General features: G+C 37.1%; 1 protein-coding gene across 2 annotated transcripts in view; it reads left to right on the forward strand.

Moving 5' to 3' along the window:
* SA1 (stromal antigen) overlaps positions 1-27,041 on the forward strand; it is a 256,210-nt gene that overhangs the window by 97,900 nt on the left and 131,269 nt on the right. For both annotated transcript variants that reach the window (XM_090376728.1, XM_090376737.1), the window contains exons 9-11: positions 5,240-5,338; positions 17,049-17,128; positions 24,471-24,693. In XM_090376728.1, coding sequence (XP_090232854.1) covers positions 5,240-5,338; positions 17,049-17,128; positions 24,471-24,693 — 402 coding nt within the window. The remainder of the gene's footprint in view (positions 1-5,239; positions 5,339-17,048; positions 17,129-24,470; positions 24,694-27,041) is intronic.

Genomic DNA, 27,041 nt, shown 5'->3' on the forward strand with positions numbered 1-27,041 from the left:
TAAGATGTATTTACCTATAATCAATTCTAATTTACAAAAAATAGATGAGCAATTCTAGTTTATAATAACAAATTAGCAATTAGCATATCTAAGTTATGATTACGATCTAAAGGAACAATTCTATATTGCAGCTATGTTACAATGAGCTATTTTTAGTTGCTTTTACGTTAACCTATTTTTAAAAATAAACCATCAATAACAACGAACACAGCATGCACAAATTGCACAAGTGAGATGTGGAGTAACAAGCTTTAAAAAATAGGAATGAAGAGAAGATACTGAAAATTTATTTATGTTTTTTTATATGACTGAAGATTTCAGTGAAGGGGATACAAAAATAGGAATGGAGTATAATAATAATGTAAAAACCCACGGAATTCCAGTTATCGGTATTATCGTAAATGCAATAAGATCATGTTTACTACCCATTTATAATGAATTGCACTAACAGAGAAACCCAATTAACTGGAGACTGCAAATTGTATTTATTGTTTTATGGTAGTGACCTGCAGAAACGTGCTTTAGTAAAATGTGAGCTCACGTGAAGTGATAATAGTGTGTTTGTTTCTGCCTTAACTCTGAAGTTCTTTGCAGAAAATTCCATTTCATTTCATCATGATCATCAGCCATTTTCTGTCCACTGCAGGATAAGGCCTCTTCAGAAACTTTCCAGTTCCTTCTGTTTTGTGCAATGGCCATCCATTTACTACCCACAAACTCATGAATTTCATCTGTTCATCGCCGTTGTTGTCTTCTAGGATTTCTCTTAGCTCCTCTTGGGTACCATTCTGTTATTTTCTTAATCCATCTGTCATCATGTCTTCGAGCTATGTGTCTGCCCAAGACCATTTTAGTTTTTTTTTTATAAGAATGTCCTTTACTTGAGTTTGCTGCCTAATCCATGTGTTTCTCTTCTTATCTAACAGTCTGATTCCCAATATAATTCGTTCCATTCTTCGCTATGTAGTTCTCAGCTTCTCTTCAATTCTTTTTGGTGAGTGCCCAAGTTTCACTTCCATAAGTCATAGGTGGGGAGTATACAATAATGGTTCATTATTGTATACAGTGGTTCATTATTTTACATTTCAGACAAATTGGGATATTGCTCCTCAGTATGTGACTATATTTCCTGAATGCTATCCATCCAAAATTTATTCTTCTCTTGACTTCCATCCATTTCTCATTATTACAGCTATTGACTTGTCCCAGATAAGTTTATGACTTCACCTTTTCAATTACTGCTCCTTCATTCATTATATCCGTTTCTGTGGCATACTTGTTCATTATTACTTTTGTTTTAGCCATATTCATCTTTAGTCCAAAATCCTTATTGACTTTGCATAACATTAAGATTTAAGAGTGCCCAAAACGTTGCCTTATTGCTGTATGGAGTCAAATGCCTTTTCATAATCCACAAATGCCAGGCATAATGGTGTTTTATATGCATTTACTTTCTCCATTAACTGTGACATTACGTGAAGGTGATCCATAGTTGAGAATCCTGTCCTAAAGCCAGCTTGCTCTTTCGGTTGATACTCATCAAGTATTCTTTGTAATCTGTTAGTAATGACCCTTGCAAACAACTTGTAGATGTTGGATAACAAGCTAATTGGTCTATAATTTCCAATTTCTGATTTATCTCCTTTCTTATGCAGCAAAACTATGATTGCATTATTCCACTGCTTAGGCATCACACCTTTTCTAATGCATTTTGTGAAGAGCCTTGCCAGTTTTTGAGTTGTCTCTTCCTCCCAATTTTAACAACTCTACAGTAACTTCATCTTCCCCCGGGGCTTACTGAATCTTCATTTTCTTCAACGCATGTTCTTCCTCATCAGGAAAGATATCAGGTATGTTGTATGTGTTACTAATTTGTGATCCATCTTCCCCACTGTTGGCATCATTCCCTCACTCCTTGTATAACTCTTTATAGTGCCTTTATGCCTTCTCTGCTATTTATAAGCACACACCATCACTATTCTTCAGTTTCAGTATCATTTGTCTTTCTGTATTACTGCTCATGGCTGCTGATTTAAATTCTTTGTTTTCCCTTAATGCTTGTTCTACTTTTCTTGTGTTAAATTTTCTTATGTCTTCTCTGAGTCTCTTTCTAATGGCTTTGCATAACTCAGTATATGGCACCTCTGGAGCCAGGTGGGCAGAAGCAGCAGTGTGTAGCACATGCTTCTTGATTAGCCCTGGGTTCGAGCCCTTAACCACTAAATATGGGGGATGCAGAAAGGTCAGGGAATGACCATCGCATATCCCTGGAGCAATATGGCCTTAGTTGCTAATGCTCCTAAAAACCAAATAACAACAACAACTCAATATACTCAATTTTCTCCTTGTCAGTGTTTTTCTTGCTCTTCATTTGTCATCTTCAGTTCATCACGACAATTGTTTCTTGACTAATTTTTTCTTCTATGGATTTCTTCTAGCTTTATCACTTTCAGAAAGTTGAAATATTCATCGTCGATACCTTGGTCCTGAGCAGTCTGCAGAAGCTCAAATTTGATCTAAAGTTCCAGTACATGCTGCTTTTTCTCCTCTTCTGTTATCTCAAAAAACCTTGTTTTCTGTATTCATAAATGATATTGATGAGGGTATATCAAGCTTAATGTCGAAGTTTGCAGACGATACAAAGGTTGGCAGGGTTGTCAAGGACCCTACTGACACTATGCTGCTGCTGCAACAGGATCTGGAAAGGTTGAGCAGATGGGCTGAGAGGTGGCAAATGAAGTTTAACATTGACAAATGTAAAGTACTACACATGGGAAACAGCAACCCCAGAGCAACGTATCAACTCTGTGGTACTACACTGACAGTGGTAGAGAATGAAAGGGACCTGGGGGTGGTTGTGCAGGCAGATATGAAGTTCTCTGAGCAGTGCAGACGGGCTGCAAGAGTAGCTCATGGTGTATTGTCAATGATATATAGGAATTTTTCTAGCAGGGATAAGGAGGTGATTATTCCCTTGTATAAGGCAATGGTCAGGCCACTCCTAGAGTACTATATACAGGTCTGGAGGCCTCATTTCAAGAAGGATGTAGAGCTGCTGGAACGAGTACAGAGAAGGGCAACAAGATTAGTGAATGGAACAAAGGGGTGCTCTTACGAAGAAAGTCTTAAGTTTTGCAAATTACAGTGTCTGGAGACTAGGCACCAGCGAGGTGATCTGATAGAGCTGTACAAAGCCTTGAATGGGTTGAGCATGCTCAATGCTGATGGGATTCTTCCTCTCGCTCAGAATAATCACCTGAGAGGGCATAAATTCAAATTGAGGAAAGACAGATGTAGGATAGACGTGCGGAAATTTGCCTTTAGCCAGCGGGTGGTTTGTTGGTGGAACAGACTTCCATCCTTTGTCGTGGAAGTTGATAGCCTAAATAAGTTTAAGGCTCAGCTGGACAGGTATTTTGAACGAACAGAGGGGTGAAGTGGAAGTGGTTTTTTTTTTTTTTTTTTTTTTTGGCTGATGCTGCATAAGCTTGCTTTCTTGCATCAAATGCCTCTACTTATGCTAATGCTAACCTTTGTATTATTTACTCGAGTCAGTTTTTTCCTTTCTTTTCTTACATCTATATCAAGTGTGCATCTTACCATTCTGTGATCACTTCCACATTTACCTTGTTCAGGACAGTAACATCATTCACAATATATCTTCTGTAAATGAGGATGAAGTCAATTTCATTAGTTATTAATCCATTTGGGCTCTTCCATGTCCATTTTCTGTTCAACACTTTTCTCAAAAAAAGTGTTCATTACTGACATTCCTCGAGATTCTGAAAATTCCACGTCTTTCACCTCTTTCATTTCTTTCCCCAATTCCAAAATTTTCTATAATTCCCATTTCTGCACTGTTTTGTCTCTTTCCAACCTTAGCATTGAAGTCCCCCATAATGATAGTGTAGTGAGTTTTCTGTTCATCTAGAAGACTCGATTTTGGTGTACATTTCTTCAACCTCTTCATCATCATGGCTCAACGTTGGTGCATAAATCATCATAACCGTTAGCTTATGCCTCTTAGAAATCCTGAGTAGTAGTCTTGATTTCCATTTCATTTCATTTTGACCATTATCATGGTGCCCACTAAGGAAATAAGTGACAGCGGTACTAGTAAATCTACCAAGAAAAGGAATGATTGATTTGGATCATAAAATTTATATATAGGTTAATATATAAAAGAAAATTAAAATAATAAGGATGTATAAAAATGGTCAAACATTAACAAGTGTTGCACGGAACTTAGATTTGTCAGTGTCAACAGAGAACACAATAATAAATGACAAAGACAGAATATGAGAAGCTGTGAAGGGTTGGTGCCAATGAAGTCAACTATAATAACCAAGGCTATGAAATACATATTAGTTTTTACAGTACAATAAGTTAATAACATATTTATTAACTTATTGTTTATTAAATTTATTAACTTATTGTTTATTAACTTTTATGTTTTCTTTTCTTATGTGCCACTCTGGCTACTTCACCACTATCCCCAGATAAAGTTTTTAATTTAACTAATTAAAAATATATAACTAATATATAAAAAAATATATATGTATAACTATTTTTCTTCATTCTTCTTAGGATATTGTGGTTTTTGTAATTTTGGCATATCAGGGATATAGTTGCAATATTTTATTAGTCATTCCCAAGTTACTAAAATTCGACTTATGTAAGAAGTCTGGAATGTATGTCAGGGACTTACTGTATTTATAGCCCTTTCTTCCTGCACATTCTTTTTGCAGTTTCTAAGAAAAGTTCTCTTAATTGCCATTTGTTGAAACATGAGGAGGAAATGGAGAGGAAAAAGAAAAGAATTAAAAAAAAAAAAAAATTTACAATGTGTGGGCGTATGTATAGTATATAAATGTTTTATTAACACTCAGATCCTGCTTATCACATGTGTTATTTCTAGTCTATGTATTCTGTGCAGTTAATAAACAGTGAACATATTTTTCACTTTATTGGAGTTGAAGTAGTGTACAGCTCTGATTTGGTTGCTCTCATTGTTTTATACTATCAGTTTTTATCAGTATATTCATTGTGTCAGCATTTTGTAGTTTAAGTTTATAATAGTATTGTAATTCTGGATATTAAATTATATTTTATTGTTTATTTACACTTGGAAGTATAGCTTTTATGTTTTTTTGACTTTTGTGTTTACTTTTTACTTGTTGATATATCTCATTCTCTACATAAATTGCTTTTTTCTTTTGTTTTTGTGTATGCGACATAGGTGGGAGATGTGAGGCTTAAATGTTTACAGGCCCTGTTGCCACTTTATGGTGCAGAAGAATTAACCAGCAAGTTGGAGCTGTTTACTAACAAGTTCAAGGTAAGATACAGATCGTAATATACTGTATATATTTATATTAATGTGAAACTTTGCATAGAGCCTGCACTCCCAACATTTCTTAAATAGGAGGGGCAGGCAAGAAAGTAATATCTACACCAAAAAAGCCTCATGATAGTATAATGGATTTGCGACTTTTTAATTGTTTAGTTGAGATCTGGGTTTTAATTCTGTGAGATATTGGAGGAATTCTTAAAAGACTTCAAATGGGGCTGCAATTATTGACTCAGGTAGAAGAAATAAGGGCCCCCCCCTAAGTTTTTTGATTTTTTAGCCTGTAGTTAATTCAGATCTACATTTCAATCTGTAGTAGCACACACACACACACACTAAAGATAGCATGCAAGACTGTACGAATTCTTTGTACCATGACAAGAGTAGTTAATAGACAAAAAAAAAAAACTAATCAACAAACCAACCTAAGAAATGTGAGGCTTACTATGTGGAGAAGTCTGACTTTGAAATTTAAATTCAATAAAAGTATTTAGCTATCCTCTACCCTCAAAAACATAAAGGTGAATCAACTGTAAATGAACTCTTTTCTTTCAGATCTGGCCATTTCTAGAAACCTATGTATTATCTTAAAATAATCCTAATCCTTAAAGTTAATATTAATAAAAAAATAAATAATAAAGTAATAAAAATTAATAAATATAATCCAGATCCTTTTACTGCCATAAGATTCACTATAATGCTCTTCACTAATATCACATGGTGTTTTCAGTGTGTGTCTAGAGAATGGTGTGATTAGAAAGTTGTTTAATGATTTTGTAATAACTGAGAGCAAAGTGGAAGAGAAATTGTTGAAGTTAAACGTAAGAAAAGCACCTGGGGTGGATGGGATCTATCCAGTTATATTAAAGGAGGCGGCAAAGCAACTAAGCAAACCCTTAGCCATAATTATGAGAGCATCCTTGGACTCAGGGGAGATTCCCACGGACTGGAGATGTGCAAATGTATCCCCAATTCACAAAGTGGGGGATCGAAGGGTGACACGAGTAATTACAGACCAGTTAGTTTAACTTCTGTTCCGGGTAAAATAATGGAGTCGCTGGTTAAAGATGCATTGCAGGATCATCTAGACAGGACTGCAGCAATAATTCAGACACAGCATGGGTTTGTCAAGGGAAAGTCTTGTCTGACAAATTGTGGTTACAAAGGAACTGGATGCAAAAAATAATTTTGATATCATATATTTGGATTTCAGGAAAGCTTTTGACACTGTTGCGCATGGAAGACTTTTGTACAAATTGGAGCAGAATTGGTATTATGGGTAAGTTGCTACAATGGATAAAAGGATGGTTAAGTGCGAGAAGACAGAGGGTGGTAATCATTGGGTGCTGCTCTTCTTGGACTAATGTTATTAGTGGAGTCCCACAGGGTTCGGTGTTAGGTCCACTGTTGTTTTGTATATTTATCAGTGATATTGATGAAGGTATATCAGGCTTAATGTCGAAGTTTGCAGATGATACAAAGGTTGGCAGGGTTGTTAATGACAGTAATGGCAGTGTGCTACTGCAACAGGATCTAGATAATTTGGGCAGATGGGCTAAGAAGTGGCAACTGAAGTTTAACCTTGACAAATGCAAAGTACTGCATATGGGTAGAAGTAACCCCAGAGAAACGTACCAACTCTGTGGTACTACACTTAAGGTGGTAGAAAATGAAAAAGACCTGAGAGTAATTGTGCAGGCAGATATGAAGTTTTCTGAGCAATGCAGACAGGCTTGCAAGAGCAGGTAATGGGGTTTTGTCAATGATATATAGGAATTTTGCTAGAAGTGAAAAGGAGGTGATTATCCCTCTGTATAAGGCAATGGTCAGGCTACGCCTTGAGTACTGCGTACAGATCTGGAGGCCTCATTTTAGGAAGGATGTAGATTTACTTGAGCGTGTACAGAGAAGGGCAACAAGATTGGTGAGGGGAATGAAGGGATCCTCTTATCAAGAGAGGCTTATTTTCTGCAAATTGCAGTGGCTGGAGACTAGGCACCTGCGCGGTGATCTGATTGAGGTGTGTAAGGCCTTGAATGGGTTCTGCACGCTGAATTCTGATGGGATCCTTCCACTTGTTCAGATTACGAACCTAAGGGGGCATAAATTCAAATTACGAAAGGACACATGTAGAATAGATGTGCGGAAATTTGCCTTTAGCCAGCGGGTAGTTAATTGCTGGAACAAACTTCCATCTGTCGTTGTGGAAGTTGATAGGTTGAATAAATTTAAGGAGGAACTGGACAGGCATTTGGAGGGAATGGTGTGATATTTTTTTTTTTTTTTTTTGCCTGATGCTGCATAAGCTCATACATTTGCTTTCTTGCATCACATGCCACTACTACTACTATTGTAAATGAGGAACAGATGTGGACTAAGTGTTCTTATATTGTTTATTACCCTAAGACATCTCTTGAAGTTATATAAACTTGTTGCCCCAACATTTGCTTCCCACTGATTCAAAACATCTGTGTGCACAGTAAATTTATCTAATATCAGAACTCTTAAGGTGTGTGTGTGTGTGTGTGTGTGTGTGTGTGTGTGTGTGTGTGTGTGTGTGTGTGTGTGTGTGTGTGTGTGTGTGTGTGTGTGTGTGTGTGTTACTTTGACACATTTCACCAAATAAATACATATATGTACTACCCCATTCCATAACTAGCAGTTCCCCTGAGCCCTTAAGGCCTGATGTAGCCAAATGGCCTGGAGCAGGGTGCTGTAGCACACACTGTTTCAGTGGAGTGCAGTTCAAATGTGGGACTACTAAATACGATTAACAATTATATTCATGATTTATTGTAAACTCCTCTCGAAAGTATTTTCCATATTTAAAAAATAGATTCTTAGGATAGACTACAATGATTTAAAAAAAAAAAAAAAAAAAACCCCTTCCAAAAATGCCTCAAGTATCAAATTAATCTACAAGTTTTTCAGCATATGGTCCTGTTCTGTCATGCCTTGGCAGGGTTGCAGACAAAGGTATGTTATGACCTAGCTCACAGCATTTTTTTTTTTCAGCATGCCCTATACTTATCTGACAAATTTCTAGTTGGTGCATAATTATTGTCATTAGTTTCCACACATAATTTACCTCCTTAAAAACTCTCAAACATAGAGGGGGGCTCCATGTTTGAAGCAAGGTATCACTATTAGACATACCCTTCTATGGAGCCCCCACAATAGAACTGTGTTCAAAGAACCAGAGTAGTCTGCATTTGCTGGGCCGTTTTAACACATGGGTGCACCCAGCAGATGCCAGGGGCCTCATGTTGATTTTAAATAATGTTTTAAAAGACCCTCTGTCCCATATGTTACATTGCGGTCAGAAGCACCGCAAACACGGAACACAATGATATATGAATAATGTTTTTGGCTTTCTTTAAATAAACTCATATGCAATGAGAAAACATTTTCAATGAACTGTATTTCCAAATATTGAAATTGCAATGAGAATTTTTTTTGAGCATGATGGTGACAAATGCGGGCGGTGAAAGTTCATATTCAAAGTTAAAGTTTATAAAGAATGAATATAGAAATAATATGAACCAGTCGCGTTTAAATCATTTAAATTTAATGGCATAGAGAATGAGCTTTTACAAAACATTGATTTTAATGATGTCATCCAGAAGGTTGCCACTTTGAAATGTTGAAAACCACTTATAATTTTTGCAAAAAAACCTTTTCTTAAAGTTGTTCATAGGTATTTTCTTCATATTTTGAACAAATTTCATACAAATTAAAGATTTCAAAAAATATAAAAATAAATTTAAAATTTAAAAAAGGAAAAAAAATTAAAAAAGAAAAACAAAAAAAATTTTAAAAAGAATTTAAAAAAAAATTAAAAAGAAAAAAACTCCATCGATGAGTTTCCACCTTGACCTGGTGATGAAGCATAGTTTCCAGTAGCTCTTTTAATACATAGGGTTAGGAATGCGACTAAGAGAGACCCAGAAAAAAATTAAAACAAAATTTAAACTGAATAGGGGCCACATTTGGAAATTCACTAGTGGGTCCGGAGTTCTAAAAACAGCCCTGTACATTTGTATTCTTCCCTGAGGCCTGACCCTTGCATCACCTGGCAGATCACTAGATACTTGAGTTGTGAGTTTTATTGAACTCCAGGGGATCTGTATGTTTCTTTGATTCATTGTCATCTAGCAACATATAGCTTTAGTTTTACCTCACTACACTCCTCCATCTGGCACACAGAAGACAGTCATTAGTTGAACTGGAATTATGTTACTAGATTGATGTCTGAATTGACCTCAGTCTGTACAAATAATGAACTCGTAACTCGAGGGAAATAGCTCATCGCCATTCCTGTCTGACTGATATCTTTTGACGAAACATTCAAAGTGACCAATCTAGCTGTGCTGTGGAATCAATTACTCTCAAACTCATGAATTACCTTGGCAGGTAATTCATGAGCCTTCTGTTACTACCTAAGATTTTATATTTGTGTTCACTGGTTTTCATCTCTCCTACCAATGAAAATATAATTGTCTTGTTCATGACCAATCCCCTTCACATCCAATTGATATCCTTTGACAAAACATTCGGTATGACAATCCAGCTGTGCTGTGGAATAAATTATCTCAGCAGGTAATTCACACGCCTTCTGTTACTACCTAAGATTTTTTATTTATGTTCCCTTGTTTTCTCATCTTTCTTACCAGTGAAAATATAATCGTCTTGTTCATGACCAATTGCCCTTCAGGGCAATATTCACTTCAATTAGGCCCCCCCCCACCAAGACGTCTAATTACCAAGCTTTGCAGACTGCACAACCTAAGCTGTTCTTCTTATGGATATTGATTAGTGCTGCACACCATTCTGGGTGCTGTTCTTTGAGCCTTTTTTTTTTTTTTTTTTTTTTTTTTTTGAGGTGTGGCTACCAGACAAGAATACATTTCAAATACACCATAATAAATATATGACACTTATTGCAATCATGAATAATATTATCATTCATATGTTATCATTTTTATGAAGTCCTGATCGGACGTATACTAATACATAGAAAAAAAATGACATTTATTGTAATCAGTGCTTCATTTTTTTTAATGCCTTTTCAGTTTATGCTTGTGCGATGGAAAGAATTATATAACATACTACTTTGTTCTTGCAGCATATTATCTTCATATATTGTCGTTGTCATTGGTTTTCATTACTTCATGAAAGAAAGTACTGTATCTATACTCCTATCAGTCTGACTAATTTACAGTAAAGAACTAACCTTTTTCTAATTCTTGAATTTGATGTTTTTTTACCAAGCTTTGTACACATTTGTAGAAACACCGACAGTTTCATTTTTATTGATGGATTTCTTGAAGAAATAGTGGATAGTCAAATTAAAGTATCTTATATTGTTTGATTTTAATGTTTTCTTTGTCCCCTTCCACCTTTTTTTATGTGCATGTTTCTTCTCTGCATCGGTAAACAATGCTGAACAGCTGCATTCTTGTTTCATTGGTTATTGTTATCAATTAAGCTGTGTCCTGAAGTGGAATTTACAATAATTAGAATTTATCAGGCCTTGTAATCTTTCATACCTTGCTTTTCAGATATTCCAAGAGAAGTAGCACAAGTATTAATTTCACCTCTGCTTGAAACTTTTGCTAAACTATTAGTCTTGTGTAGTGCTCCCCCCCCCCCCACCAGACATCAGCTTTCTGGCTCAGTATTGCCTCAATACAATCAGCAAATATACTTGCAGCACTTCCATTTAAGTGTATCCCAAAACAGTCTTGCCTGTTAACAAGCACAGACCATGCCGAAAAAATCTACCCCATGAGTTTTTTGCACAATCTCTCCAGCCCCAAATTGATTGATATTAAGCATATATGGCCCAAAAGAGGAAAAATTCGAAAAGGAAATCAGCAAATTTTACAACTAATTAAAAGATTTAACTAATGCAGATAATAATAATGTATTAGTAATAATAGCAGGAAACTTAAATACAGTAAGACCCCTGTATCCGCGGGGGATACGTTCCAAAGCCTACCGTGGATGGCTAAAACTGTGGATATAAGCGAACACCATATATAATGTGATTTTCTTGCACATACATACATACAATAAAGTTTAGTTGATAAATTAAACACACAGTGAGACATTACCAACGTTAAATACACCAATAATAAAGTACAGCAGGCTCTTGACTTACTGGGATTGGATTAACTGGAACACTTCAAGACTCCAAATTTTAAAAAAAAAAAAAAAAAATCAACCAGAAATCATAAAATTCAAGTAATAACTAGACTAAGTATAAACAGATATTTTGCAAGTCGTAAAGAAGCGACAGGAACCAGCATTATAAGTCGTCATTAGGAGATTAGTGTACCTATTATCTTGCAAAACAAAACAAAAAAGAGACCAAATGTTTAGTTTGATTTAGTGCGTCACATTGATTGTTGTGTTCCACCGCACCGCAAAAGGACAAATTTTATTTCGTTATTTATGTCAGGGATATTGGTATTTTTATTTTTTTGTTTAGTTTAGAAATTGCAAAAATGGACAAATGCAAGGGTTGTGCTTTCAAATTAAACAAAAACTTGAAATTATTCAAAAGTTTTAAAACAGTGAATCTGTTAAATCTCTAAAGAACCATTATAAATTTGGTCACTAAACCATGCGTGACATTGTAAAAAATAAAGGAAAGCATTGTGTTGGACACACGAGTAGTATGTGTTAAGTTTTTTCGTTTTTTTTTCCGTGGTTAACCGCAGGAAAAATTGAATCAGCGTATATGGGGACACAACTGTACTTGAATAGGAAATAAAATAGTACTAGGAATTTCTATGGTTTAATAAATACAAATGAACCAAAATGGAAGTATTTTTACTACAATAAGATGAGAATATTAGGAGCCATGAGCAGTAATACAGAAAGACAAATGATACTGAAACTGAAGAATAGCAATGGTGTACTTATAAATAGCAGAGAAGCCATAATTCAAATTGCAGAAGACTACTATAGAGAATTATACAAGGTGCGAGGGAATGATACCAGCAGAGGGGAAGATGGATCGCAAATTAGCAACACATATGACATACCCGATATTCTTCCTGATGAGGCATTGAAGAAAATGAAGAATCAGAAAGTCCCGGGGGAAGATGAAGTTACTGTAGAGTTATTAAAATTGGGAGGAAGACACATAACACAAAAACTGGCAAGGCTCTTCACAAAATGCATTAGAAAAGGTGTGATGCCCAAGGAGTGGAATAATGCAATCATAGTTTGCTGCATAAGAAAGGAGATAAATCAGAAATTGGAAATTATAGACCAATTAGCTTGTTATCCCTCATCTACAAGTTGTTCACAAGGGTCATTACTAACAGATTAGAAAGAATACTTGATGAGAATCAACCGAAGGAGCAAGCTGGCTTTAGGACAGGATTCTCAACTATGGATCACCTTCACGTAATATCACAGCTAATGGAGAAAGCAAATGAATATAAAACATCATTATGCCTGGCATTTGACTCCATACAGCATAAGGCAATGTTTTGGGCACTGGAAAGACTAGGCATAGATACTCCATCCTATATATTATGATTTTGAAGAAAATATATGAGAATGCTATCTCCCTTATTAGAATAGACAAAGACAGTAGTAAATTTAAAATTGAGAAAAGAGTTTGACATGGAGAGACAATATCTCTGAAACTGTTTACAGCTACCCATGAGGAAGCTTTCAGAAGATTAGACTGGTCGCAGAAAGGAGTCAATGTGAATGGAGAGTACCTAAACCATTTACGATTTGCAGATAACATTGTGGTCATAAGCCACGATCCCAAAGAATTAGAGGAAAATCTTAATCAGTTACGCACAGTTAGTAAGGATTTTGGACTAAAGATGAATACTGCTAAAACAAAAGTAATGATGAACAAGTATGCCACAGAAAGGGACATAATGATTGAAGGAGCAGTAATTGAAAGGGTGGAGTCATATACTTATCTGGGACAAGTCATTAGCTGAAATAATGAGAAATGGATGGAAGTCAAGAGAAGAATAAATTTTGGATGGATAGCATTCAGGAAATATAGTCACATTCTGAGGAACAATATCCCAATTTATCTGAAACGTAAAATAATGAACCAATGTATACTCCCCACCATGACTTATGGAAGTGAAATTTGGCACTCACCAAAAGAATGGAAGAGAAGTTGAGAACTACACAGCGAAGAATGGAACGAATTATATTGGGAATCAGACTGTTAGTAAGAAGAGAAACACATGGATTAGGCATCAAACTCAAGTAAAGGACATTTATCAAAACTAAAGAACTAAAATGGTTTTGGGCAAGACACATAGCTCAAAGACACGATGACAGATGGACTAAGAAAATAACAGAATGGTACTCAAGAGGAGCTAAGAGAAAACCTGGAAGACAACAATGGAGATGGACAGATGAAATTCATGAGTTTTGGGTTATAAATGGATGGCCATTGCATAAAACAGAAGGAACTGGAAAGTTGCTGGAGAGGCCTTCATCCTGCAGTGGATTGAAAATGGCTGGTGGTGATGATGATGATGCTAGATGGTCTATGCATGATAAAGCAGATAATAGAAAAATGATTAGAGTATGATAGACCTACTTATGTTTCATTGATTTAAGAAAAGCTTTTTTTAAAGTAAAAATAATATATGTAACAGAAATCTTAAAGCTACTCAAATGTTTCTTCTGTTAACAGAAGTAATTTTGTGATGAAGGAATATAAAATCAGAAATATGCCAGTCATATGGCAGGTCAAGGTAATGCAGAAGAAATAGAGATAACTAAAGGAATAAGACTAAGGAGACTCATTAAATTCTACTCTCTTTAACCTGACAATGGATGAATTAATAAAGTAAATAGAATAAAAAATTAATTTGCTGTACAGGTAATGAAATAATAATGGCGGAAAATGAGAATGTTTTGCATTAGAGTGTAATATGGAAATGCCCACAAGTAAAACAAAGAGCTTAACAATAGTAAAAGAACCACTGATAATGTAAATTTAAATTAGTAAAATTATAGAACAAGTAATGAGGTTTCACTATCTAGGAATATCTTAAGAAATAGTAGTAAACCAAGTATTAAAAGCAAATAAAATACCAGGAAGGTTAAAAGTGAGGAAATTAGGCAAGAGTGTAAAATACGATATATTAATGAGTGGATATATAATAGGAAAAAAATGGGAAAAACATACGCTAGACTCCCGCTAATCCGAACTAATTGGGACCGAGCCCTGTTCGGATTAGCAGAATTTCGGATTAGCCGAATAACTGCAATAATGCAGAAGCAAGCAGTAAAACAGGTCTGGTTTATTAAGGAATGAATGTATAAGAAGCCTACTAGCGTTTGTACGCGAGCGTAACACACCGGAAGCAAACTCCCCCTCCACGCTATGACTAATTGCACGCGACATTGTGCATTAAACGTGAATGTTTATATCTTCACTGTACATTACATTATATAGTTTAGTTTAGTTCAGTCTGCTGCCACAATGGCCACGAAACGGAAACACACAACGTGTACGTTGAAAGATAAGCTGGAAGTTTTGAAAAGGCTGGACAAGGGGGAAAGTGCAACGAAATTAGCAATAGAGTTTGGAGTGGGCAAGGCCACAGTAACTGACTGGAAAAAAAACTGCGCAAAGATCGAGGAGTTTTGTACCTCTACTTCAGAAAAATCAGTTGAAAATCGACAAACAGTAAGGCCCTCAACGTTTGACAAGCTTGATGAAGCCTTATTCACGTGGTTCACTCAGGAAAGAGGAAGGGGAACACCCCTAAGTGAACCTCTTGTTAGAGAAAAGGCCATTCATCTCAACAAACTAATGAAAGGTGATGAATCATTTAGTGCGAGTACCGGTTGGTTTGATCACTGGAAGAAGCGCCATGGGATTCGCCAGCTAACGATCACCGGGGAGCAATTATCAGCTGATCATGCTGCAGCAGAGAAATATTTGGGTGAGTTCGCTGATTTGGTATCACATTATTCACCTCAGCAGATATATAACGCTGATGAGACAAGTTTAAATTTTAAGGCTTTGCCCACAAAAAGTCTAGCATCTCAACAAGAAATGCGTGCCCCAGGTTTTAAAATGAATAAGGAGCGAGTGACGTTGATAGCTTGTAGTAATGCTTCAGGAAATCACAAGCTACCTTTGATGATGATTGGTAAATCAGCGAAGCCGAGAGCTTTTAAAAATATGAACATTAACAATCTTCCAGTTCATTATAAAAGTCAAAAAAAAAGCTTGGATGAACAGACAGCTTTTCATTGAGTGGTTTCATAATCAATTTGTCCCAGCAGCGAAACGTTTCAGCAATGAAAATGATTTGCCACCTCGTGCCATTCTCCTCATAGACAATGCGCCGTCCCACCCAGACGTTTCCGAGTTGACATCAGGGGATATAAAGGCAGCTTTTTTACCGCCTAATGTAACACCGTTATTACAGCCCATGGACCAGGGGGTGTTACAGTCTATCAAGCTTGCATACAGAAAGAAATATTTTAGGTCTTTGATAGAAGATAACACCAATTCACTTTCTTTACATGAGAAAATGAAACAAGTGAACTTAAAAGATGTATATTGGGTTGCTGAGTCATGGGAGGGTGTAACCGAGCAGTCCATATAAAGATCATGGAAGAAATTATGGCCCTCTCTCAGCTTTGTCGATAGCTCTGACGAAAACAATGACATAGAACAATTAATTCAGCTCGTACAGGAAATTCCTGGGTGCGAGGAAGCAGTAGAATCTGACGTTGAGTGGATTGCAGCGGATGGAATAGGTCATGAAAACCTGTCGGATGAGGACATCGTGGCAGCTGTCACCCAAGAAGACTCCAAGCAGAATGATGACGAGCCCAGTGTTTCTGCGGAACAACTTGTGTCGCACACAGACGCGACAGCGGCCCTTGACCTCGCTTTACGCTACTTAGAACAACATCCCAGCGCTACACCGGCAGACTACATGTTTATGAAGCGGTGGCGAAACGTAGCATCATCTAGCCGATTTTCATCGTTACGTCAAAAGAAACTAACAGAGTTTGTTACTTCTGAAAAATGACTTTTGTTGCTGTTTTGGTGTGTAAGTATAGATCTGCAATTTTAATAGGCCATGTCAAACACTAATTTATTAATTTTGTATTAGTACAGTACTACAATAAAATACAATTGTTTGTGGAATTCTAAATGTTTACCATTAATGCCATTTAAATTTAACTGGAAAATATAAAAAACGTATATTTTGCGAACTAAAAAATTTCCTCTCCGCCAACCGAAACGTGTTCGGATTAGGCGGATGTTCGGATTAGCGGGGTTCGGATTAGCGGGAGTCCACTGTATATAGGATAGAGAATGATGGTAAACAAAAATATTTAAGAACTGGGAGACCCATAGGCAAACAAAGTAGAAGAAATCAAGAAGGTGAAAAGATGATCTGTCCTAATTTTAACAGTATTATGTTTGACTACTCACCCATTTATAATGTCAAACTCCTTAAAATATTTGAATTTTTAGATATTACTAAATATTCAGTTGTAATGAATTTTTACTATAAATATAACCCTGTGCTAACTCTGCTGGCTTGTATTTTCAGGATTGTATTTAGCACAATAAAGGAATTGTTTATGGTAACATAGTATATTTAGGTGGTGATTTATTTTTATTATGTACACCACAAAATTATTTCAATTTTTTCTTTTTTAGGATCGTATTGTAGCAATGACTCTTGATAAGGAATACGAAGTTGCGGTTCATGCTGTCAAATTAGTGATAAGCATTCACAAGTAAGTAAGTTAGGAAAGAGATTAATTTCAGATTTGTTTTGTCGATATTGGTATTACAAAATGCAGGGACATTTATAATGGTGAAAAAAAAATGTAATTGTTTATTGTTAATTTATTGACTGTAGGTTTGGCTGGTTAACTTAAAAAAAAAAAAAAAAAAACCTCGATTGGGGGGGGGGGGGTCTTCTACCCTTTAAATACCAAGTGTAGAAATTTGTAATAAAACATAATTTTTACTAGAAAGAATTATGGTTATACTTTAAGCAAAGAAATATACTCTCCATACTGAGATAGTCCTTTGTGTTTTCTGAATTATGTTTCCCTTACTGCAATTACACACTTATACTTACCAGTTTGTTATGCACAAAAATTGATAAAAATATGCAGTTTACAAGTAAAATATGTACATGGTACATATTTTACCATGTACATATGTGTATTTAAAATATGTACAAAAAGCACATGTAAAAATAATTTCTGTTTGAAAATAATTTTCTTTCTAAAAGTCTGGCCAGTTCATATCCTATGAAATAAGACTTTTATAAGGTGATCTGTGGTGCTGCTATAGAAGCTGACATTACTATGGCCATACATGGAAACACTGAAGTTTTTTAAAATTTTTCTTTTGGTAAAATACCTTTCATTCCCCATTATACTGTAGAGTAAGAATAAGTGATCTGTAATAGTGCCACAGAAAAGGTTAGGCTGGCAAAGCAGATTATGAGAAATTGCTGGCGAAGAGTGGGGATAAGGAATTCTTCACATATATAAATGCAAAGAAGAGGACAAACCATATTGGTCGGACCCTTGTGTAATAATGGACATGGGATAGTATTAGATACCCCAGCTGAAGTTGCAGATGAACTCAACAGTTAACTTGCATCTATATTTACAGAAGAAAAACCCTTTATGGCAAAGAAATTATGGGAGTGAAGTTGAAAAATGTAATTAATGATATTGAAATGAAAAAACTTTCGAGCCTACAGGCCAGTAAGGCTCCTGGGATTGAACACGTACCCTATAATCTTAAGGGAGGTAGTGAGTGCATTGAACCATTGAGGCTAATTATGAGAGCATCACGGGACTTGGGAGTGATTCCATTGGATTGGAAAAGTGCCAGTGTATCTCCAAAACATAAGAGCAGATCTAAGAGTGAAGTGGGAAATTACTGACCAATCAGTCTAAACTTCACTAGTAGGGAAAATCATGGAGGTAATGATCAAGGGTTGAATTCAGGATCATTTACATAAAAATAGAATTCTGAAGGATACTCAGCATGGTTTTGTAAAGGGAAAATCATGTTTTACAAATCTGGTTAGCTATTTTGACAGGGTCACTCATGAGCTGGATTTAGGGAATAGTTTTGACATTGTCTATTTGGATTTCAGCAAATCATTTGACTCAGTCCCACATGATCAGTTACTTTATAAGCTGGAACAGGTTGGAATCACAAGGAAAATCCTTAGATAGATAGCACGATGGCTTCAGGGCAGGAGGCAGACAGTTGTGATAAATGGTTATTCCTTAGATTGGGTTGATGCAAGAAGTGGGGTTCTCCAAGGATCAGTATTAGGACCACTATTGTTTTTGAATTTCATAAACGACATCGATGAAGGGTAAAGGGCACGATGCTCAAAATTTGCAGATGATGTAAAGATTGGTAGAGTAGTTAATGATCACCGCCAAGCAGAGCTTCTTCAGAGTGACCTAGATATACTTCAGAGATGGTCAGAAAAATGGCAGCTATGCTTTAATCCAGCAAAGTGTAAGGTATTACACCTGGGGAACAGTAACCCCAAAATAACTTATACACTTGGTGGAGTTGAACTAAAGCCATTAGTGGAGGAAAGGGACTTGGGTGTTACAATACGGTCAGACATGAAGTTCTCCGAGCATTGTAGACAGGTTGCAAGGAAGGCCCATGGTGTCCTATCGATGATTTATCCAACATTTGCTAGTAGAGATAAGGGCATCATAATCCTATAATATAAGGCTATTGTTAGACCACACTTGGAATACTGTGTGTTCAAGTATGGAGACCACTCTTTCTTTAGGTGTGGTCTGCTTGGAAAGGGTCCAAAAATGGATAACTCGCCTGGTGAGATCGGCAAAAGGGCATCCATTTGAGGAAAGACTTCAAATATGTGGGTTGCAGAGCTTGGAAACTAGGCACCTTAGAAGAGACTTGATTGAGGTGTTTAAGGCTTTGAGAGGCGTAAGTAAAATGAATGAGGATGAAATTTTCACGGTTATAAATGATTCTAGAATTAGGGCCATAAATTCAAGTTACAGGGGAGATGTTTAGACTGGATTGCAGGAAGTTTTATTTTAGCCAGTGAGTTATAAATTACTGGAATAAGTTACCTGTAGGTAACTTATTCCAGTTATTATTAATTAATACCAACTGAGTCCTGTTCACTAATTTGTGTGTCATACATGAAAAAATTGCCTCAGTTAATTTTCTTCCAGACTTAAAATGTTTTCTTGTTAGTTAAATCTTGATGTTTTTTCAAGTAAGATATTCTAATACACAACCTTAATCTTACATGGTGATTAAGCTTACAACCTTAATCTTACAAGTGTCTTTTGAAGCATTTGCCAATCATAATGCTTAATTAATAATTAACACTTACTAAAACCATGGCTTATTCAGGGCCATCATATACAGCCATAGACATATTTTTTACTTGAAAATCAATTAAAAAAGAAATTATTTTTTAATTGCAATAAACAGTTAAAAAAGAAACTGCAATAAAATATATGGTAACATGCTTTTACTGTGGAAATCTTTATAAAAACTTATTGAATAATAAATAAATAATATCTGTTAATTAATTTTATTAATTAGTTGTCCAAATTACTATACTTTTTGTAATTTTAAATGTCAAATTAGTGCTAATTGTGCCATTATTTAAAAGCATCTCTGCAGAATGAAAAAATGCACACTCTTTATTGTGTTGAAGTTGGGCATCACCAGTTTTCTTCCGCGCTTCCGTAGCCAGGTGGGAAGGAGCAGCAGTGCGTAGCACATGCTTCTTGATTAGACCGGGGTTCGAGCCCGTCACCACCAAATATGGAGTATGCGGAAAGGTCAAGGAATGACCACCGCATATCCCGGAGCAATATGGCCTTAGTTGCTAATGCTCCTAAAAACCAAATAACAAAATAACAAACCAGTTTTCTTCCACAACTCTGTCATAGGTATTTTTAAAAAATGGTTTTTATTGAAGTGAGGAAACAGGTATATAGTGAAGATGGGGTAGGGTCAGAATAAGTAGTTAAAAGAAGTAGTCCACAGGGAAGATGATCCACTATTATGTTGAGGCGAAAGGGGAAAAGTGGCTTTGGACAAGTGCTGTGGGGGGGGAAGTTGTCAAGTCTAAGTCAAAAGTTGTATATAGATTATTCTGAACTCAGAGCTCTAGCAGAGATGATTTATTTGCAGTGTAAAGCAGTGGGTTATTCCTTGGAGGACTAAGTGCTTTCAGCTGTACCTATATTGTTTCTATGAGCTCATTTATGTAGGAACACAGGTTGGTTGAATTTTCTGGCATTATAATGGAGTTTGTCCTGTAAGTGGAGGTACTTATCACGTTAAAGATGATCCTGTGTTTTTGTTTTCAATCTAAATCAACTAATAGTCAGGGCAGGAATACATGACATGGTCCCAGTTTCCTGACTCGCCACATACACAGAATGGATTTTGCTCAATAACCAAGGTTGTTAACACTTGCTTGAACGGACCATTCCCTGTTAGTGGGAAGGTCATCCTTGAGATTGTCACAGACATTCTCTCAGATATGCCAGACAAGCTATACTTGCTACCTGGGAGTCTGAAATGCTGATGGAACCGATATTTGGGTGACATTTAAGTCAAGTGGACCCAATTTTGGTGAAGTTCAGACGGTCTGTGATAGGGAAATCCTCTGCTTGAACCTTCACGATGGTGGGACTGTTAGCAATACTGGATATAACCTCCATGCACATGCACACTGTGGGTGACCACCCAGGTGTGAACCAACGTAAGCAGGGGTCGAGGTGCGTAAGCAGGTGGCATTCCTCCATGGGTGTGGTACCCACACCCATGGAGGAATGCCACCCCTCTGTGTTACCAGGCAATACTAGGTGGTAGATTACTTATCTACCACCTTATCTACCACCTAAAATTATTCGCCTCAAAGGTTGTACTATGATTCCTTTCGCCTCAAAGGTGGTACTTGTGCATATGTGCGTTCCGATATTCCCTGTCAGAGACTTGGTAATTTGGAATCTCCTCTTTTCGATCTTCTCTGGCTTAAAATAACTCTACATCATTGTGTCAAATTCATCTGTTGTCTCTACCGTTCTCCCAACTCCACTAATCAATCACTTGAAGCTCTTTGACTTCCTCTCTCTCTCTCTCTCTCTCTCTGCAACTTGACTGTCTCCAGTCCAACTTTCCTAACAGTGAGATAATTTTCCTTGGTGTGACTTTATGTTCACAACTCCATCTGGCTTCCATTCTCTAGTCCACAAATCCAAATGGTCGAGATGCTGAGGCTTTTTGCAATTACTAATGACCTAGCCCAGATTTTTCATTTACCTACCAGAATACCAGACAATCCTAACCCCACAGCCAACATGCCTGATATTTTTCTCACAAACAGCACTTCTAAGTACACGGTCAAAGTGAATGGTCCTTTAGGCACCTCAGATCAGAACTTGGTGATTGTCTCTTCTCCAATGGAGCCTTTATCTCATGGCTATTCCCAACCTCATGTTGTTTGGCTTTACAAGAATGCAAAATGGAATGACCTGCGAGATTTCTTTTCCTTGGTCGGATTACTGTTTCAAAACTTCTGATGTCAACCATTTCCTCAGATTGTGTCAGTGAAATTATTCTTGTAGGAATGGAATCCTTTATTCCATTCTCACACCATCTTAAAATCTCGTACTTTATCTAAACCTTGGTTTTCCAATAAATGTGCTAAGGCTGTTCAAGAGAAGAATGTTGCATATCGTAATTGGCTTGTTTCCAATTCTTCTGTTTCATTTTCTGCTTACACCAAAGCTCGCAACAATTGTAAAGTAGTTATTAATCAGTCCAAAATAGATTTTGAACACGCTAATAGTAGAAAACTTGCTTCTTGCCCTAATAGTAGCCGCATTCTGGTTACTTGCCAAAGCTATTGGCCGCAACCTTTGCCCATCTCTGCTCCCACTTCTGTCAAAACCAGATGGTTCTATTGTCACTTCAGCCAAGGATAAAGCTGACCTGCTAGCATCCCATTTTCCTTCCAACTCATGTATTAATAATCTTCGTAAAACACCTCCCACCATTCCCAGCATGTTCCATTCAGTGCCTCCTGTGGTCTTCCATCAAAAGGATTTTGACGAATCTTGATGCTAAGAAAGCTCCAGGTCCTGATGGCATTTCTCCACTTGTTCTCAAAACATGTGCTCCTCAACTTACTCCTATTCTTTGCTGCCTTTTTTCACTTTCTTATTTCAAGGGTGTTTTTCCTTCTGCTTGGAAATTTGCTCATATCCAGCCAATTCTTAGAAAGGGTGACAACCCTCCCCCCATTGCAATAATTTCTACTCTTTCTAAAGTAATGGAGAATTCAATTAATTGCCAACTCTTAAACTACCTGGAAACCTTCCATCTGATCAAAGGTCGCCAGTATGGATTCCATCAGTGTCGATCCACTGGCGATATTCTTGCTTATGTTACCCATTTATGGACAGATTCAATGGAAAAGTTCAATGAAACACAAGCAGTTGCTCTTGACATCTCAAAGGCTTTCGATCTTGTTTGGCATAAAGGTCTTCTAAACAAGCTTCCACTTTATGGTTTGCAAACTGTTTTTTGTGATTGGTTATCCAGTTTTCTCTCTGATTGCTCACTGAGGGTGATGGTAGATGGCTCACTGTCTTCTAACTTCTCCACTGGTGTTTCCCAAGGTTCAGTTCTTTCCCTCACTCTTTTCCTCTTGTATATTAATGACCTTCTTCCATTGACCAGAAATACTATCCATAGTTTTGCTGATGATAGCACATTGCATTCCACTTTCCAGTTTAAGAAACCTTGCCCTGCTCAATCAGCTGCAACTTCTCGAATATCCACTACTAATTCCTTAAATTCGAATCTGCAGATAATTCTCCAGTGGGGCAAACACAACTTAGTTGATTTCAATCCTTCTGAAACTGTCTTGTCTTATACCTTGCAAAAAGGATTCTTCTGCTCCTATGCTTATCTTTGGTGACACTCCGATTTCTAGGCAAGTTGATATATCTCTTTTGGAGATTACCCTGATTTCTCTCTTGGCACAAGCACATTACAAATATTGCTTCCTTTGCATCTAAAACACTTGGTTTTCGCTTTCACTCTCGGCGTATCTTTTCTTCCAAACAGCTGTTCACTCTGTACAAATCACAAATCCACTCTACCATGGAATATTGTTTCCACATCTGGGGCAGTGCACCCAAAATGTCTCTCAGGCTTCTAGATTCCATTCAGAAGAGAGCAGTTAGGTTAATTAATGACTCCTCTCTAACAAAGTCTCCCCACTTGATGTCTTATATATGTACTGGTTCTTCAGCATGCCTTTTCTACAGATACTTCCACGGTCACTGTTCTTCTGAATTGGCTTCTATAATTCCTTCTCTCTTTCAAAACAGTCTGAACATGTGCCACCACCAGCCAACATCTATTTACTGTCCAATTTCAAACTCACGGAACCAACTTTTCATCTTCCTCGTTTATTCATTCAAATGCCATTTTCTGGAACAACTTTCCTTCATACGTATTTCCTGAAAACTACAGTCTACAGACCTCCAACCCAAGCTCAGTACTAAGTACTATAGGTTCTAATACCTCTTGTGTTTGGGGTTTTCATAAAAAAAAAACAAAAAAAACATGGAGTCCTGGCGAGAACTGGGGGAGGCTTAGTACTGGTATATGCAATTGCCAGTATGAATTTTTTTGTGATTTCTCCTTTTGTTGTGGAGTTCCACGATTCTTGCCAGTTGTCTCTGAGATACTCGGATATCCTTCCTTAGCATTCCAGATGTTTATATTTTAAAAAAGCCCTGGTATTCACCCATAATGGTTGAAATCAAAGTATTTACAAAAGGAAATTGGTAATTTGAGTGAAAGTACTCTTTACAGGTAGTTAATTGTGAGCCTAGACACAAGGTAAACAAAACACTTCTTCAAGATCTGTTTAACTTACCTTTTTTCTGGGCCACCCTATCACAGGGAGATTAAGTACTTCTAATTTTTTTTTCATTTTATCTAATTAATGAAGTACAAATGGTAAAGTAGAAAAACCATGTCCTATGATTTTTTCTTTTTCAATAGATATCATCGTGAAATTTTAACAGATAAAGATTGCGAGCACGTATATGAATTGGTATATTCCTCTCATCGCGCAGTAGCTCAAGCTGCAGGAGAATTTCTAAATGAACGATTATTTCAACCAGATGAAGAAGCCGTACAAGGACTACGAACCAAAAGAGGGAAGAAACGTTCAATCAATACTCCTTTAATTCGTGATCTTGTTCAGTTCTTTATTGAAAGCGAAGTAAGTTGTTCACTCATTTTCACAGTCTCAAACAAATAATGTGTGTTTTTTTTTTTTAGCCAAACACATTGGCTAAATGTGTTTGGCTAAAGGCTGAAAAGATTTCCAAAGATGCATATTGGACATTGCATGCAATATACTTCTTGTTATCAGGTTGCCGATTACCTAGGTTTTACAGCCTTCCAAAGACTCATAAGGCGGGGGTTCTGCTTAGGCCGATTGTGTCATTTATAGGCAGTCCTACACATGCTTTGTCCAGGTTTCTAGCGAAACTGATTTCCCCTATAGTTGGACGTTCCGATTTCACCATCAGGGATAGCGGAGAATTTGTGCGATTCATAAGGGATCAGGCTATAGAAGAGGGCGAGGCCATGGTATCATTCAATGTGATATCCTTATTCACGTGTATTCCTATTGACCATGGGGTCCGATGTGCATGCATGGCATTAGAGAAGGATGACACTCTAAATAATAGGACTTCGTTAAGCGTGGAGGACATTTAGTGGGGTAGAACTATGTCTCTCAAGCACCACTATGGTGTTTCAAAACACAATCTACAAGCAGGTTCATTGTGCGGCAATGGGTTCCCCTATTAGTGCTATCATAGAAAATTTAGCTATGGAGGAGCTTGAAGCCAGGATTTTTGATGGGTTGGCTTTCCCCATGCGCACATGGAAACGATACGTTGACGATATGTTCACAATATGCATGGGATACATACAAATTAGCACGTGACACAGAAGCCTATGATAGATACAAGTTGATCTGTAACCAAGTTACAAAGGAGGTTAGGCAGGCGAAGGCAGATTACGAGAAATCTTTGGCAAGGGATGCAAAGAAAAACAGCAAAGAATTCTTTACTTATGTAAACTCTAGAAGGAAGGGGATGAATCAGATTGGACTACTTGATATCGATGGGTCAACTGTTGATGATCCTGCTCAGGTAGCTAACAAACTAAATGAATATTTTGCATCGACATTCACACATGAGGAGTTATTTAGTGAGGGGAAAGCCAGAGGTGTATTCAACTCTAGCAGTAAGCTAGAGAATCTTGTAATAACTGGGAGGAAAGTGGAGGAGAAATTGTTGAAGATAAATACAAGAAAAGCACCTGGGGTGGATGGGATCTATCCAGTATATTAAAGGAAGCAGCAAAGGAAGTAAGCAAACCCTTAGCCATAATTATGAGAGCTTCCTTGGACTCAAGGGAAGTACCCATGGACTGGAGATGTGCAAATGTAACCCCAATTCACAAAGGAGGATCAAAGGGCGACACAAATAATTATAGACCTCTTAGTTTAACTTCTGTTCCAGGAAAATTAATGGAGGCACTGGTTAAAGAAGCACTGCAGGATCATCTAGACAAGACTTCAGTCATAGCTCAGACACAGCATGGTTTTGTTAAGGGGAAGTCTTGCCTGACCAATTTGATTGGATACTATGATGCAGTCACAAAAGAACTGGATGCAGGGAATAACTTTGATATTATATACTTGGATCTTAGAAAGGCTTTCGGTACTGCTGCACAAATTGGAGCAGTGTGGCATTGGAGGCAAATTGCTGCTATGGATAAAGGGGTGGTTGAGGGGGAGAAGACAGAGAGTGGTAATCAATGGACACTGCTCATCGTGGACTAATGTTATTAGTGGAGTCCCTCAGGGTTCAGTATTGGGTCCATTATTGTTTTCTGTATTTATAAATGATATTGATGATGGTATATCAAGCTTAATGTCCAAGTTTGCAGACAATATGAAAGTTGGCAGGGTTGTCAAGGACACTACTGACACTATGCTACTGCAACAGGATCTGGAAAGGTTGAGCAGATGGGCTTCGAGGTGGCAAATGAAGTTTAACATTGACAGATGAAAAGTACTACATATGGGAAACAGCAACCCCAGAGCAATGTATCAACTCTGTGGTACTACACTGACAGTGGTAGAGAATTAAAGGGACCTGGGGGTGGTTGTGCAGGCAGATATGAAGTTTTCTGAGCAGTGCAGACGGGCTGCAAGAGTAGCTCATGGTGTATTGTCGATGATATATAGGAATTTTTCTAGCAGGGATAAGGATGTGATTATTCCCTTGTATAAGGCAATGGTCAGACCACACCTAGAGTACTGTATACAGGTCTGGAGGACTCATTTCAAGAAGGATGTAGAGATGCTGGAACGAGTACAGAGAAGGGCAACTTAAGCCTTTCTTACGAAGAAAGGCTTAAGTTTTGCAAATTACAGTGTCTGGAGACTAGGCACCGGCGAGGTGATCTGATAGAGGTGTATAAAGCCTTGAATGGTTTGAGCATGCTCAATGCTGATAGGATTCAGAATAATCACCTGAGAGGGCATAA

Source organism: Mastigoproctus giganteus, chromosome 1 (genome assembly GCF_048544385.1).
Source record: "Mastigoproctus giganteus isolate SK-2022 chromosome 1, ASM4854438v1, whole genome shotgun sequence".
Taxonomy (NCBI): Eukaryota; Metazoa; Arthropoda; class Arachnida; order Uropygi; family Thelyphonidae; genus Mastigoproctus; species Mastigoproctus giganteus.